Genomic DNA, 16,687 nt, shown 5'->3' with positions numbered 1-16,687 from the left:
ACTCCTTATTCTTCCCCTATTGCATTCTTAAAAAGTCCTTTTTATAATATGAAACTTTGATGGCTAGAACAGGAAAACAAAATACAAGTTGAAAGGAGAAATATTCCTTTAAGATTTAATATGCCAGGTGTTTTTGCATATATTCTTTAATTTCATTCTCACAGAAACACTGTGAGATAAACACTATTATTTACATTTTTAAAAATGGGAAAATTAAGGCTTTGAGAAGTTACATAACATATTTAGTTCAAAATTTAGATTCAAGTTCATCTGCTGTGTCCCTAATTTTTAAAAAACACCATATTGACTAGAAATCAATTAGCTCCTAGTTTTAATTGTTTCTAAAAGTACAAAAGAATTTTTTCAAAATCTTTCATTCATTGACAGAAGCTATTGTTTCCTGACCGAGACAGGCTTACATGGAATGCAGCTTTTACACTTGGGATCCCCACCCTCTTTCTTTCTGCAATGCAGCCTAAAGATACAGCACGCGTCTTGCAAGAATACAGTGAAGACCTGCATGGAGGCCTGGAACAACTGGAAGAACTGAGTGGTGCTCACAGTGCAGCGGCACCACACCAAAAACAAACCACCCTCAGCTGGACTTCTCACATTACAGAAAAACGCAACTCTGCTGGTCTTAACCATAATAGTTGGGCTTCAGTACCTGTAGTCAAGCACAGTCTGAACTGCCACAAGCATCACCATTAAACACCATAAATGACTGTATTTCTCATATCTAAAAAAAATTAACATATACTTTGGGCAAAAAGAAATTCCAAACCTTAATTAATTAACACTCTACATAATAGACTGGTGAACTATGTTAAACTCAACCAAAACAAATAAATCTCCATAGTGGACTATTTGATAGTCCTTTTCTAGGTCTCCATTAATTTTTTATAGTATTTTCTTGAGGTATTTTGTGTTTTCATTAATTCATTCACTCATTCCACAATTGTTTTTGAGCTCCTTCTTTGTGGTGGGAATAACATAGTGTTCTGACATTTCCAGAAGTTCTAGTTAAAAACATTGAGGTAAGAAAATTAGATGGATTCTACATATGCTCCTTGAGAAAATCTGGGGTGTGGACAGGCAAAAAGTCTGAGCTTCTACTCCGGTGGTAAGGTGCTAAACTGCCTCACTTCTATACTGTGGTTTCAGTTATAGGACTCTGGAAAAGGACGGGATCCACTATAGTCCCAAGCTCAGCTTTTCCAATCCCCTACAATTGAAAATAAATCAGTTCTAGTCATGGGTTAAAAACAAACTATTCATTACACCTGCTACAACCACAGATAAACATGAGCTCCAGTTATGGCATTTGCTTCCGGTTAGAAGATCATTTTGGTAGATGTGACTTACGTAACTGTATGAATGACCACATTTCCTCTGTAAAACAAAGGAAACTCCTTCCCTACCTGTCCTCTAGTTTAGACCATAAGGCCTTGCTTGTAGTTATTTATGACGCCCCTGCCACCCCCCATAATGTCCAAAACTATTAGGACAATGTATTGAACTAAGTACTCAATATAGAAGGCATTTTAAGGAATTAAAAAAACCCTAAAATCTTTAAATTTAAAAACTGAAAACAAACAAAAACCTGGCAGTCATAATTAAAATAGAAAGGAACGGAAGAAAAAGATGTAAACAATACGGTTCGCTATTTGAGATGAGAGGATGAGAGAAAGAGATTATAAATGCCAAATCCAGAGATCTCAGTAATGGAAGAAATGTGGTATAATTAACAGAGAGAAAGATTAAAAGGGGGAAACAAAATACGGAGCCTGCTTCAGGAAAGAAAACTGCCTGCTGGGCATCATCATGAGAGAACGTGGGGTCCGCACATCTGGAGTATAGACTGTGAGCGGGCAGGAGGAGGGAGAGTAAACCAAGGAGAGAACATGGACGACTGTATAAACCAGGTTAAAAAGTTTACTTTGGAAAAAAAAGTTTACTTTGTCCTGAGAACCATAAGAAACAAAAGTGTTTAAAGCACAGTTTTGATATAATTTAAATTGTGTTTAGGAGGATTACTGGGTGTTATATGAAAAATGAATTATTTCTTATTCATTTTATCAGAGCTTAATAATAAGTACTTATATTATTGGGGTGTCTAAAGCTGTTTAAGTGAGATATTATTGTTTAAAAAAAACACAAGCAAACACACTTGACAAGTTCAATATTCCCTGAGTAAGCACTTTGAAAAACAAATGCAAACATGTCTAGGGAAAAAAATTTAATCACTCTTTTTTCTGTCTCTTGTTTGGTTCAAAGGCAGTTGATATGCATGCCCATGGGTAATAAGGTCACTGGGTTAAAAGAGCAATATGACAATCATAAAAAGTAAGATTACAGCTACTATAAACCAGGGCCCATTAGTCCATACTACAGGAAAGTTATCACTACATATGGCTTTTCCTGTGTCCTTATCAATGTAGTGCACAAAGTATCTCACCCTCAGCTTTTCTCTATGATCTATGCAGTGTTTACCCCTATCTCACCTCACCAGGCTCTGGTGGGCGAGTGAATCTGGAGGCAGTGAGATATGGCAGTAAGGCAATGGAACAATCTGTTAATTGTCAGAGATGGACTAGGAGTCACCAAATATCTCAGGGCAAAACTTTCCACATTAAAAATATATATCTCTCTCTCTAAAGGAAATAATTAGCATACGTTCTACTGCTCAGGAGTACTCAAGATCACTGTGGAAATAAGCCAGAAAGATTCCAGCTCTGCCCTTACAGTACGAGCTCGGTTCTCCACAGTGCAACTTGCACTTGTCTTAGATAGTGAAGGAAACAGATGACCAGTCTGAAAAGGAAAATGAAGTTCATTTAAAATGAAAATTTTTAAACACAGTTATAAAAAGGATTAAAAGAAATAGTGTCTAAATATCAGTGACTGAAATATCAGTCACATAAAGATCTTGAAAAATAAATTCCAAGTATATAAATATAAGAATTCCTTCATAACACGCTATTCCAAAGGATTTAAAAGTGCCACCTACTCATTTCAAATTGCTGTTCTCAGAAAGGCTTATTTCCCAAAGAAAATGTACATATTTCAAATGAGCATGATGGATTTTTTTCAAAAGCCAGGCTTCTTCAGAGTCCCTTACAAAGCAGCTTTTCTCTAGATCCATTAAATTATAAACTATTTGAAAGCAGAGAGTGTCCTGATCATCTCTGCATCTTTCATTGTATGTACATATTAGGAAATGCTGGCTTAAATGAAATTGAGTGTGGTTGTAATTTAACATGGCTATTTTTGGCATATCTTCTCAGAATATGATTGAATATACCAATGTGAACTTTAAAAAATCCCAACACAGCAATAGAGTACAGAGTGTCAATGACATTTGAAACAGGAATCCCTTCCCGCCTTTTTTTTAAACAGATCAACTGGTGAGACTGGTGTTCCCCAGAAACAACTTGAAGGAAATCTAGATCTTTAGGCTATGTGCCTCTGGTGATGCTGGAGTTCTATACCACAGTTTGCAATCTCTTGTGACGGGCAAAATGAAGTGATGTTTCCCCTCTCTCTGTAACACCATCTTCTAAGATGTTGAAGCAGAAAAAAAAAAAAACCCTTATTCACAAACTCTAGGCACCTAGAATTTTGCACGTAGGCCTCACTTTCACTTGTCTTAATTTCTACACTAGGAGTTGTAAATGACTCTGCTTGTATTTACGCCCAAATCAAATATTTAAGTGTTCACTCAAGTGCATTTGTAAAATATTGAAAGAGTTTAAATAATAGATTTTTATTATAATTATATGAAATAAATACAAGTCAACAGGCTCAACATTTATAATAGAATCAGAGTAGCTAAAAAATACCAAAACTACCCCTGGCTGGTGTGGCCACTGGATTGAGCGCCAGTCTGTGAACCCAAGGGTCTCTGGTTCTATTCCCAGTCAGGGCACATGCCTGGGCTGTGGGCCAGGTCCCCAGTAGGGGGTGCATGAAAGGCAACCACACATTGATGTTTCTCTCCTTTTCTCCCTCCTTTCCCCTCTGTCTAAAAGTAAATAAATAAAATCTTTTTAAAAAACTAGCTGTGGTAAACTACAATCAATTTTAATGAAAACTAAAAAACTGGTCAGAGCTCTAGTTGCTCATTAACATTCACTGCCAGAGAAATGGTCGGTGAGAAGCACTGGCAAAACCTATGTGAAGTTGATGTATGAATTTTTTTCACTTGACAATCAAGATGTAGCAGAAATGTCTTACTATTTTTTAAAGGGTCTCATTTTTTAAAATTAAAAATAATTTTTAAATGTGACCATCCAAACTACACCAAGTCCTTCAGATTTGCTTTAAGACTATGCTCTAATTCTTGCTGCTAAATTTACTCAGTTATCAAATAGCAACAGTGCCTTTTGAGGTGGGGACTATTTGAGAGAAGGTGAAAGGACTAGAAAAAGAACATATTATGTATGACCATGGACACGAACAAGGGTATGAGGATTGACTGTGGGAATGGGTGGTGTGCTGATAAGAGGGAGACAAAGGGGGGACAACTGTAAATAGCATGACAATACAAATAAATAAATAAATAGCAACAATGCCTTCTGATAAAAGTTCAGGAATAAGAATCTTAAAAGTCTTACCTCTGGTGCCAACAAAACTACATTCTCATAGCATGATTCTGAGTGAGGCCAGATTCTACCAAATGAGATGTTTTCTTCATATGCAACATTAAGTCACTCACTTAATGTAGTCAAATAAGTGAAGCACTATGAGACTGCCGAACCACATGTTATATAAAATCAATGTGTACACAACAAACCCGTCAACCACCACTATACAATAAGATCTTTAAGCGTAACCTTAAGAATGTCGATGCTATCCAGTTTTCTTTCAATCAAAACTCCAGTAGTGTCTTACACTCTTCAAGTATTTATTTTCCAAGTGCTTTTCTATAATAGCCAATTGCTACCAAAGTCCTTTAAATAACCTCATTAAATAATTCCCTGAACACCTCAGAAAACATTCACTTAGAACTGCTTACATCTGTTCCTTTTTCTACTCTCCAAACCCTTTCCTTGAGATTGGCTATAGTTACATGACCAAGACATTTGTAGTTCCCTGCTGTCAGTGCAGACCATGTGAGCAGAAACTCTCAGAGCAGAAGGGAGAGATGTGTTCCAGGAGCTTTTCTGCCATTGCCACCTCGCTCCCACCCCTGCTCCAGCAACGGTCACGAAGGACTGTAATGAGGCTGTGGGGTGGTTCTAGCTCAGCTGCTGATTCACCTCTCCTCATTACAACCAGTAAAAAGAGATATTATTAAAAGTAAGAGGTAAAATATTCTGAAATTTAATACTATTACTTACATTCAGGGGAATAAATTACTAACTATAGTTCTCATAATCATTCCTAAACCTCTCCCTGCTCTAATCCTTCTAAAGAATATTCCAGGGGACAAAACTATTAGTTTAGGTGCCAAGGCTAACTTATTCCTGGCAAAAAAAAAAAACAAAAAACAAAAAACCAGGTTACCAGCTTGCCATGCATAATGGCTGCTCAGGGAATAAGGATTTATGACACAGAAATAAGGTCACTTTGAAATATGCTTTTAAATTTAGATTTTGGCAAGGCTTCTAAACTTAAGAAAAAGACAAGATTGTAGGCAGTCCTTAGAAGACATGAAAGGAGGCAGTCAAATGGAACTGGGGTAAGCTACTCCAAGGCACAGGTCTCCAGTCAGTAGATACCTGAAACCTAACTCACCTTATAGTACCTGTTAGATGAAGGATTCTTTCTAGATCTATGATGGGTAAGATTCAGAAGTTAGAAAAGCCTCTGAAATTCTAAGCAAAATTATACATGCATGTATCTCTGTGCATTTTATCTAAGGAAATGGCTCACAGCTCTCATCAAATTCTTGGAGGCTCTTTGCCCAAGGAACTTAAAATAATACTGTACTTGCTGGAGTCTTTGTAATAATGAATTCACTGCACTATTACATTCCGCATTCCTTTATATCTTTGGCTGGTTTACAGCATTCTTTACTTATCAAAGGACAATTAGATACAACTGAAGTTCTTATATTACAATTCATGTAACACTGCGGGATTGCTGCTTACTAAAAAAATCATACATTGCTATAATTTCTACCCCTAAACCCAGGACACCAGAAATCTTTAGACTTTTTATTATAGTATAACACACATGTGGAAAAATATAGAAATCAAAGGTGTTCATTTATCAACATTTTTAATCCAGAATTTTTCAAAATTTTTAATACACAGATGATGTAGATGCCCAGGAAGATAAGATCATGAAGGACACCCACACACTAGGGGTGTGGTTGTATTTACAGGTTTGCTCCTGCAGTCTGCTAATGAAACCCAAGCTCTTTTTATGGGATATGGGTACCCTTTTGGTGACCGTAGGGTGAGTGAGCAGCAAATCTGAAGACTCCTCAGTATATAGAGGAGCTTAAAAGTACATACAAATTTTTGTCCAAAATGAGCTGGGTTCAAGGCTTGGGGCCCATAAACATGACAGAAATCACTGAATTTATAGAATTGTCAGAAAATCTGTCAGAAAGACTGGTTTCTTGCCTTCATCAGACAGAGAGTCCACCCATCTTTTAAATTACTACTACATTATATACAAGAATCCCAGATTATTCATCACTGCCCTTCCAGAAAACATTTTAGCTTTGTCATTTTCTCTCTTTTTAAAAAATACTATCTTTAGTGACTGTAAAATGCTTTATATCCTGTACCTTACCTGCCCACCTCTAAACTGTATATGAAGATTTAAACAACATAAGTTGTTTAAATAATTCTATAAAATATATCTACCTTTGCCCTGAATATTCCCATTGCATTACTACATCAAGGACCAAGTCTCAATTAACCACTATCTGACCCTTGTTCACTTTCTTCCCTCCCCTCCTCCTGACAAAGTTTGCCCTTCCTGTCAAAGTTCAGCACTTCCTAGAAAAGTCTCCCTGCCTGTTTGATATTGTACTTCACTTTAGTCACCAAAGGAAGAATTTACAGGTGCTTGGCCCCATCTATAAGACCATGACCGAAATCTGACCTCCTGTTACAATACGTGAACTCCTGCCCTACTGATAAGGCTGGCAGATATAAGTAGGATTTTTCAAATAATCCTTTGGGAATTTATAAGCAGCACAGCCATAAAAGGGGGGTGAATGGAAGGTCGGTTTCACTAAAAATAATAAATATTGCCATGTTTATTCAAAGTGTGCCTTGTTATCCTCCAGGCCAAAAGTTCAGATAAACACTATTGTAAATGACAAAATATTAGAACTTTTTGTTACTTCTGTTATGATCCTTCCGTTGGACACCAATAGAACTGTTTTCCCTCGTCTCGGTCCAGCCCTGATATTGTATAACACTGCCTGAGACTAGAACACTGGATTCATTTACAGGTCAAGGGAAGGCACTTATCTTTCAAAATCAAAAACAAACATTTATTGAGTATTATATGCTACCAATACTGAGTGCTAAGCGCAAGGGCTAAAAAAGAGAAATAAAACATGGTACCTGCCCTAAAAAAGCTTATAGTCTGTTGAGGGAACAGAATACCTATTTAAAATACTGTGATATAGTAAACACTAATAAAAACACGTGCTGGGTCCTATAATAATGCAAAGGGGCTGGGGGTCCACTGAGGTCAACCTGAAATATCAGAAATTTTGCTGGAGGACACAAGTATGAAATAAACATGAATCAGTAAAATAACAAGAAATGAGAATAGTAATTCAGGCAGTAGGACTAGCATGAAGAATGGATGAGAAGCATGAAATAGCATAGTACACAGTATATTAAAAAAAACTAGAAGCATTTCAGTATTTTTAAAGCAAAGTAGTAAAGCAGCAGGAAATATGGCAGACAGGACATGGAAGACTTTCTGAACTACTAAATGTTATATTATCTTCTATACTTCTGTATTTTACTCCACAGATGACCACTTACAGAATAACATATGAGGTCTGTCCAGAAGGTATCCAGCCATGTAATATGAAAAATAGAGACACTCATTGAAAAAGATACAAAATATAAGAAACATTGTACATAGGACAATGATGCTTCAGTGCCCTTCAAAGTAGGTACCTTGGGACCTCACACAGTTTCCCCAAACACCATCATATCAGCTGCCCCGTCATATTTTCCTGAATTTCATGGATGGTCTGAAATCTCTTCCCTTTCAAAGGTGATTTTAGTTTTGGGAAAAGCCAGAAGTTGCAGGATGCCAAATCTGGGCTGTAGCTGGGCTGAGTCACCTGGGTGATTTGATGTTTCACAAAAAAACTCTGCATGAGACATGATATGTAAGCATGTACATTGTCGTGATAAACCTGCCAATAACTAGTTGCCCATAGCTGCAGCTTTCTGAATCATCTGAATAGTTTCCATGGAGGAATGTTCAAGCTTAATACAAAATTTTGTGCAGATTCATTGCTTTACTTGCTCAGTCATTTTGAATGCTATGGCCACAAAGTTCACATGCTCATTCAAGAGCGTCTACTGCCCCCACTGACTAGGACAGTGAAGTTGTCATTGTTCACGCATGTGCATTCCAGTCCACTCTCTTTGGCTGCTGGGTTACATTGATATCGCACAAACCATTCTCATTATATTAACACTGGCTGGACTTTTTCTGGACAGACCTCATGTGTCAGATTTATATGACAGGTTACTATCACAACAGGCAGAAGTGAGTTGGCAATTTATAATATAAAATAGAGACAATGGTTGGGAGACTGTTTATAATCCTGATAAGAATCTGAACTGGAGCAATCATTTTAAGGTAGGGAAATGAGAGAAATGAAGTAAAACGTTTTGAGATCGAGGTACCATTTGCAAGCTTGGGTAGTCTGAATATGGTATTGAGAAAAAAGGAAGAGTTTAGGTTTTACATGGTAACTAGACAGATGACACTGTTATTATCTGAGATCACTGTAAATTCAGGGAGTGGCGGGAGATAATGAGTTCATTTTGAAACACAAAGCATTTTTGCTACCTATGGAATATCCAAAAGGTAAGATTCAGTAGACTATTTTTAAGTGTAAGGCTCAAGGAGAAGTATCTGAGAAGTAGAGATAGAGGTGTGAAGTCTTTAGCACATTAAAGCCTGAAGTAGGTAATATCATCTAAGAAAGGCAGGAGAGAAAGAAGTGGAAACCCTGAGGGGTACAAAGAAGTAAAGCCCACAAGGACCAGAACAGGTAACAACTCTTAGAAAAGCTGGAAGAGAAGGGAACATATTGGGAAAGAACAGCAGCTGAAAGGTCTGGTAAGACACAGACTGAAGTCACTATCATGACACTGGGTTGACGAGAGAATGAAGAGTGAAGTAGAGGGAAGTATTGGAATAGGAAACAATGAGGGAAATAAGGTGTATTTACCTCTCAGTCCTCATTTCTCTACTTCCAAATCTCTTCTCATATATGTTAACACTAATGTTAATGTTAACACTAATCAGATCAGGAAATAAAATATTTGTGTTACAAAGCTTTATATTAAGTAATCCACTTTAAATATCTTTGCCACTAATATTATGAAGACCTATCCTTCACCATACATAATACAAATTAATGATTGAGAATGAGGAAACAAATACAGGAAAGTGACAAATTACAGCCCGCAGAAAGCTTTGAGAAGAGTTAGCCCTAGAAGTTACACATGCTCTGGCCCTTACTTTACTAAAGAAGACACTTGAGTTATTCAAATCCCTGTAGGTCTGGAACAGCAATGTCTAAAAGATAACTATGTATTCCAGAAAAAAAAATTAGAGCTAAATTCTCTAGAAAGCACGAATGGGGGAAGAGGCCTGCTTTTGCCATACAAACAATGCTTATCAAATTGTTACAAAAAACTTAGATACCAAACATTTTCAACATTACAAAATACCATTGTGTAGAATTTCTTTAAAGGGGTAATTTAAAGTCCTCCTGTTTAGTCTTCATAGTTTAGGAACTATATAGTCTTTGTATACTTAAGAATGTATAAATATTGATTGATGGATGGATGGATTGATTGATTGATTGATTTAATCCTCACCCAAAGGCATTTTTCCATTGCTTTCAGAAAGAGAGGAGGGAGAAAGGAAAAGAGAATGGGTTTCGAGAGGGGGAAGGGAGGGAGAGAGAAAGAAAAAACATCAATATGAGAGAAAACATCGACTTGTTGCCTTGCATACCTGCCCCCCTGAGGATGAAACTGCAAACTAGGCATGTGCCCTAACCAAGAATCAAACCTGTGACCTTTCGGTTTGTAGGATGATGCTCAACCAACTAAGCCACCTGGCCAGAGCAAGAATGAATAATTTTAAATAATTGATGAATATTTTATGTGGGTGGCAAAGATTAGAACCTCTATCTACATGTCTACACTTTGTCAAATAATTTTTAAAGTACTAATAATGTGTCTAATAGTCAGCATCAGAGATACGTACTTTTACTAGATTAACCACCATCCATTACATGCTAATCATGTGCCACAGTCTGCGCTAGGCACCATTCATACACTATCTATAACTGCACTAAGCAGGTAATTATTACCACATCTCAATATGAAAAGGCTAAGTTTTAAGTGACTTGCCCAACACCACACAGCTAAGAAGTGTGCAAATTAATTACTTCAGTACACTTACAAATTACTAGAGTTCTCACTTGAGGAAAATTTGTTATAATTGCTACCTCATTAAATCTTACAAAAACTAGCATGCACACAGTGATGAAATATAGCACTGTCATATTATCGTCATTCAAAAATTACACCTCTGACCTGGTAGATTATAACTTTTTTAAAGCATTAAGTTCTTGACTTATTTACACATCCTTGCTTCTCCAAATCCATTTCATGCAGAAGGAAAAATCAGTGTTTATTGAATATGCAAATAAATAATTAGGTTAGAGCTAATATATATTCAAACAAATGGACTTCATTCTTTAGTTACCACTTATTTATTCATTTAACTAATATTTACTGACTACCTACTATATGTCAAAGACTGTTATTTGTACCAAGGATATAACATTAAACTAAATAAACTATTCTTTTTCATAGACTTGACACTATTTGATAGGAAAAATTCACTTGATTTTGCAATTAGGAGGCTGAAAATGAACGTGAAATTTGATATGAGTAAATATGTTTTTTTCTATAGACACTTGACTTAAATACAACAACTGTGGACTCCTATGACCACAGATACTAATGAAGAGACTAAACAAAATCATGGATCATGGAAGCAGGATGACAGGGAGGAAGGAGAAAGCTGTGTGGCAAAGAAAAAATGCATATTACTGTACATGGCATTTCTACTCAACTGTCAAGGAACAAATAACTTCTATCTTATATAAATAATTTCATAAAATAAAGGGAAGAATGTTTAACCATATTAAGGAGGCTAACATAACACTGACTTATAAACCATATAAGAACAATACCAAAAAATAAAAAAGAAAATTATAGGCCTGTGTTACTTATGACCATAGACACAAATACAAAAAAAGTATAAAAATAAATAAGTGAATGAATTAACAAATAAGACTTAAATTCTATAGGATTTTTTTTAAAAGCTGTAATATGTCCCCATCAAGTTTGATTTATCAAAAGAATGCAAGGTGTTTAACATCAGAAACACCTATCAATGAAATTCATATTCACAAATTAAGGGATAAAAAAACACAGAATTATATCATATCTTTGGAAAACATTCCATAAAATTCAACACTTATTTATGTTTTTATTTTTAAAAATTCAGGAGTTTAAGAATAACTGGATGAATATTTACCAAGAGCCTACTGTAAACATTAGTTACAGGAGAAACTAGGGATAGTCTCTTTGAGATTAGAAACCACACAAAAATGCCCACTATCACCTTACTAAACAACCAAGTAATAATGATCCTGGTGAACATAATAAGGCAATAAAAAGAACAATGAGGTACATGGATAGAAAAAAAGAAACAAAATTGATGTATAGATATTATGATCAACTGCACAGAAATCTATCATAAACCAGAAAACAAACTGTAATAAGAGTTGAGCCAAGTTGCCAGGTGTAATGTGAATGTACAAAAATCAATAGTGTTCCTCAATATCAGCAATAACCAATTAGAAAATAAAGTACAAAATAGCAACAAAAACTGTCTTTTGGCTACTAACCTAATGAAGAATGCCCAAAACTATTAATGAAGAAAAAAGATCCATTAAATAATTTAAAAGTAGATCTTAATTCTTTCATGAATGAGATAACTCAGCATTATAAAAGTATCAATTCTTCCCAAAATTTATCTATAATCTCAATCAATTCAAATCAAAATTCTAGAAGGACTTTTTTATGAACTTGAACTGATTCTAAAATATATATTAAAAAATAAAGGTCTACAATAGTGAAAACAATTTAAAAGAGGAGAAGTAAGCCCTGGCTGGTGTGGCTCAGTAGATTAAGCACTGGCCTGGGAACCAAGGGGTCATCGGTTTGATTCCTAGTCAGGGCACATGCCTGGGGTGCGGGACGGGTCCCTGGCATGTGCATACGAGACGCAACCACACATTGATGTTTCTCTCTCTCTCTCTCTCTTTCTCCCTCCCTTCTTTCCTCTCTAAAAATAAATAAAATCTTTAAAAAGTAAAAAATAAAAATAAAACAGGAGAAGTGAGAAGGCACTTCTTTTATCACTTATGTAGATGTATTATAAAACCAAATATAGATCTGGGAAACAAATTCATGTAAATATGGACATTTAGTGTATGCCAAAGGTACTACCAGGAATCACTGGTGATGTACAAATTATATAGTAGAGGGGGTTGGTAAAACTGAATTCATCATATAGAAAAAAATTATTGGAACTATATTCCTACTATAAACAATGGAGAACCCAAGACAGATCAAAATATAAATAGTAAAATGTAAAAGATAATGTAAGGGAATGCCTATGACATCAGAATAAAGAAGGATTTTTTTTATAAAGGCAAAAATACAAACTACATATAAGGTTAAAATTAATGGACTCATTTATATCAAAATCAATACTTTCTGTTTCAAATAACAGACATAGTTTAGTGTATGGTGACAAGCTGTAATAAAAAAACATTTACAACATCCTAAACTGTCAATATCAACCATATACAGGAAATTTCTGAAATTTCTGTTTTCAGCAAAAAAAGAAAAAATTAAAACTAAAACAAGAAATCTTGAGAGCATCATGCTAAGCAAATTAGGTCAAACAGAAAAAGATAAGAACCATATGATCTCACTCATATGTGGGATATAAAACTGAAAGCAACAAATGAACAAACAAGAAAAATGAAAGCTCACAAATACATACCGTATGGTAACTACCAAAGGGAAGGGGGGAGGAAGACAGTAAAGGTTAAAGGGGGCCAAACATTTGGTGACTGAAGAAGATTTGACTTTGAGTAGTGGGCACACAATGTAATATACAGGTGATATACCATACAATTGTACACTTGAACCCTATATAATCTTACTAACCAATGCCACCCTAATTAATTTGTTAAAAAGGTATAACTGTAAAACAAACTAAACAAAAAAGTATCTTTTCACCTTTTCTACATATAACAGACTAGCCATTTCAAAGGGAAAAATCTGTAATTATCTAGGTGTTTTATTGAAGAAAAAAAAAGAATCCAATACAAAATTGAAAAAGGTTAAATAAAGATTGGGTAGTTTAGAGAAGACTAACCTTAAATGATTAGTAAGTATATAAAAAGAAGCACTATGTTACTAGTAATCAAAGAAATGTAAGTTATAACAAAAAGCTATCATTCAATATTCATCAGATTAACAAAAATTAAGAACTAGTGTAATTAAATATTATACATATACATATACCTTACGCCCAGAAATTCTACTCCTAGGCATGGAAACTTACACAGAAGTCCATAAGGGGATCATATTTGTTACAGAAGAAATATTAGAGGCAATTTAAGTGTTAATCATCAATGTAACCAATAATTAAAGCACAGCAAATACAAACCATCAGTTAATTATCATGCAGAAGTACAAGGCAATCAGTTAGATATAGAGATGATAACAAGGATATTAGAAATAGTGCTGAATTTAAAAAATACAATAAATAGAACTAGATCCATAAGACAACACCATCTGAGTAAACTGAAAATACCTTCATATACAAAAATCACTATTTTTCAAGGACACAAGCACAACCATGACCATAAATTAAACATATTAGAGTTAGTTGGGGATAGGAGACGAGTGGGCTTGTGGGTAGGAGATGAATGGGAAAAAATGATAAAATATAAATGACAGCTTTGTGTGAAATAATAGTAGTGTCCCACAAAAATAAGATATATATAATTTCTTTAATTCTCTGTACATTAAGTTGAAAAAAATTGTCTACTTACTTTAAATGTCTTGATACAACTCAGTTATATTCTACTTCATCTTTATACATATAACAAGGAATGAGAGATGGAAAAAAGAGTGGGAGAGAGAACAGGACAGGGGAGGAGGGAACCAGAGGAGGAAGGAGAAGAGAGCACAGGACTGCCAGGTCTTTTCTCAAATTAATGGAGAGCACTACATAATGGTCCTGTAATGGATGCCATAACACTGCAGGTCATGGCATCCACAGACCCATCCCAAACTGTCTGGAGTCATGACCAAGTGACACCACATTACATATATGAAGGGATAACAGACTGGATAATAAGATAGACTTACTTTGCTTAGCATTATATTAATAACAACTTGATAGAAGTTTCACTGAACTTTGCTATTAAAAATAATCATAGTGAGCTTCTCTCATCAATTTGTCTTTAATTTCAATGTTTATTTTTTTTTACTGACTTTGTATGTATCTGTGTGTCTGCATGTAGGTGTACTACCAAGATGCAGATGAGTTCTAGTTTGTTTATTAGAATACCACTAACACCCATAAAATTTCCCCCAAAGCGGTTCCTCTTTTCATATGCTTTGTATGACAAAAAGAATAACTGTAATCAGGAATAAAACACCGCTTTTACAAAAATCATTTTAATATATAAAGTTTGGCTATTGTTATTTACATAAATGCATTATTAAATTCAGAACTGAAATCTGAACATGCAAGTATTTTTAGGTATAATCTAATAACATGTTGACTGATAGAAATTAATGTCACTAGTTATAACATATTACATAGCAAACATAAAAGATTTAAGAATAAAAGATGTTTTAATAGCCCTGGCTGGTGTAGCTCAGTGAATTGAGCATGGGCTGCAAACCAAAGGGTTGCCAGTTTAATTCCTAGTCAGGGCACATGCCTGGGTTGCAGACCAGGTCCCCAGTGGGGGCCACGTGATTGGCAACCACACATTGATGTTTCTCTCTCTTTGTCCCTCCCTCCCCCTCTCTCTAAAAATAAATAAATAAAATCTTTTTTTTAAAGATGTTTTAATAATACTCCTTAAATAAGTTGCTCTTTCCTTACTCTTAATAATAAACAGAAAAATTATCAAAAATGAGAAAGTAGAGTTTGAATTCAATATATATCTCTACTAGGCAGAGCCAGATAAAAAACTCACCAGGACAGAATATATGTGTAGACATCGATAAACAGGAGAGAAATCCACCAAATCTTGGGCCCCAGGTACCTGTAAAACCATCAAGATTGTCACAAAATATTCAAACAAAGCTATTAAAAGCAACTGCATTCATTTTTACTGCTCAACTGTTTTTTTTTTTTTTTAAAAAAAAAGACCAGGTCTAGCTTCTGAGAGAGAAACACAAATCAAGCAAACAAACCATGGTCCCAGAAGCCTAGTTTTGGCATTTTGGCCACGTGGTTAATAAACTGTGAAGATATCATCGAGGATGGAAACACAGAACAGAAGGACATATAACAGAGAAGAGTAACAGGTGTCACTGCTCCCGCAGAGGGAAAAGAAGGTGAGGATGAATCTTTGAAAATTTGACTTTGCATTCTTTTTTTTTTAATTTATTTTTTTAAAAGATTTTATTTATTTATTTTTAGGGAGAAATGGGGCGGGGCGGGGAGAGACAGACAGACATCAATGTGCGGTTGCTGGGGGTTATGGCCTGCAACCCAGGAATGTACCCTGGCTGGGAATCGAACCTGGGACACTTTGGTTCCCAGCCCGCACTCAATCCACTGAGCTACGCCAGCCAGGGCTGACTTTGCATTCTTAGATTCATGATAGTCTGCATAAAAAAAAACTACATTTTAGTGGTCAAAACAAAACTTGCCACAGAGGATGAATTAAATGGCCTGCAGCCAATTTCTGAAAGGCAGAAAAATTCATGACCATTTAAGTCAGAACACAATCAAAATACAGAAATATGCTAGGAAAAGAAGAAGGGAGACGGTGTGAAAACTAAGATAAAGAATGGGAAAGCCAGAGAGTTCCAGCCACAATGGAGGTGTAGGCAGAAATACTTTGCTGCCTCCCACAAGCAAAAGAAGGATAACAACCAATTTAAAAACAAAGAACCACCAGAACTGCCAGAAAATCAAACTGCATAGAAGTCCAACAACCAAGGAGTTACAGAAATACTCATCTAGACCGGTGGGAGGGGCAGAGATGGGCAGCAAGGCAACCAGCGTGGAGAGGACCACCACAAGGCAGTGGATTGCACAGGTTATCCCAAATTCGTTCACAGATAACCTGGGAGAACCAAAGGGAATGCAAGACAGAAGGCAA

At 35.6% G+C, this 16,687-nt stretch overlaps 1 protein-coding gene across 7 annotated transcripts in view; it reads right to left on the bottom strand.

The window, feature by feature from the left end:
- EXOC6B (exocyst complex component 6B) overlaps positions 1 to 16,687 on the bottom strand; it is a 559,588-nt gene that overhangs the window by 307,353 nt on the left and 235,548 nt on the right. For all 7 annotated transcript variants that reach the window (XM_028514764.2, XM_028514769.2, XM_028514763.2 and 4 more), the window contains one exon: positions 15,551 to 15,619. In XM_028514764.2, the coding sequence (XP_028370565.1) occupies positions 15,551 to 15,619 (69 nt within the window). The remainder of the gene's footprint in view (positions 1 to 15,550; positions 15,620 to 16,687) is intronic.

The sequence above is a fragment of the Phyllostomus discolor genome, chromosome 6, assembly GCF_004126475.2.
Source record: "Phyllostomus discolor isolate MPI-MPIP mPhyDis1 chromosome 6, mPhyDis1.pri.v3, whole genome shotgun sequence".
NCBI classification, from domain to species: domain Eukaryota; kingdom Metazoa; phylum Chordata; class Mammalia; order Chiroptera; family Phyllostomidae; genus Phyllostomus; species Phyllostomus discolor.
This window is presented reverse-complemented; position numbering and strand designations above follow the sequence as displayed.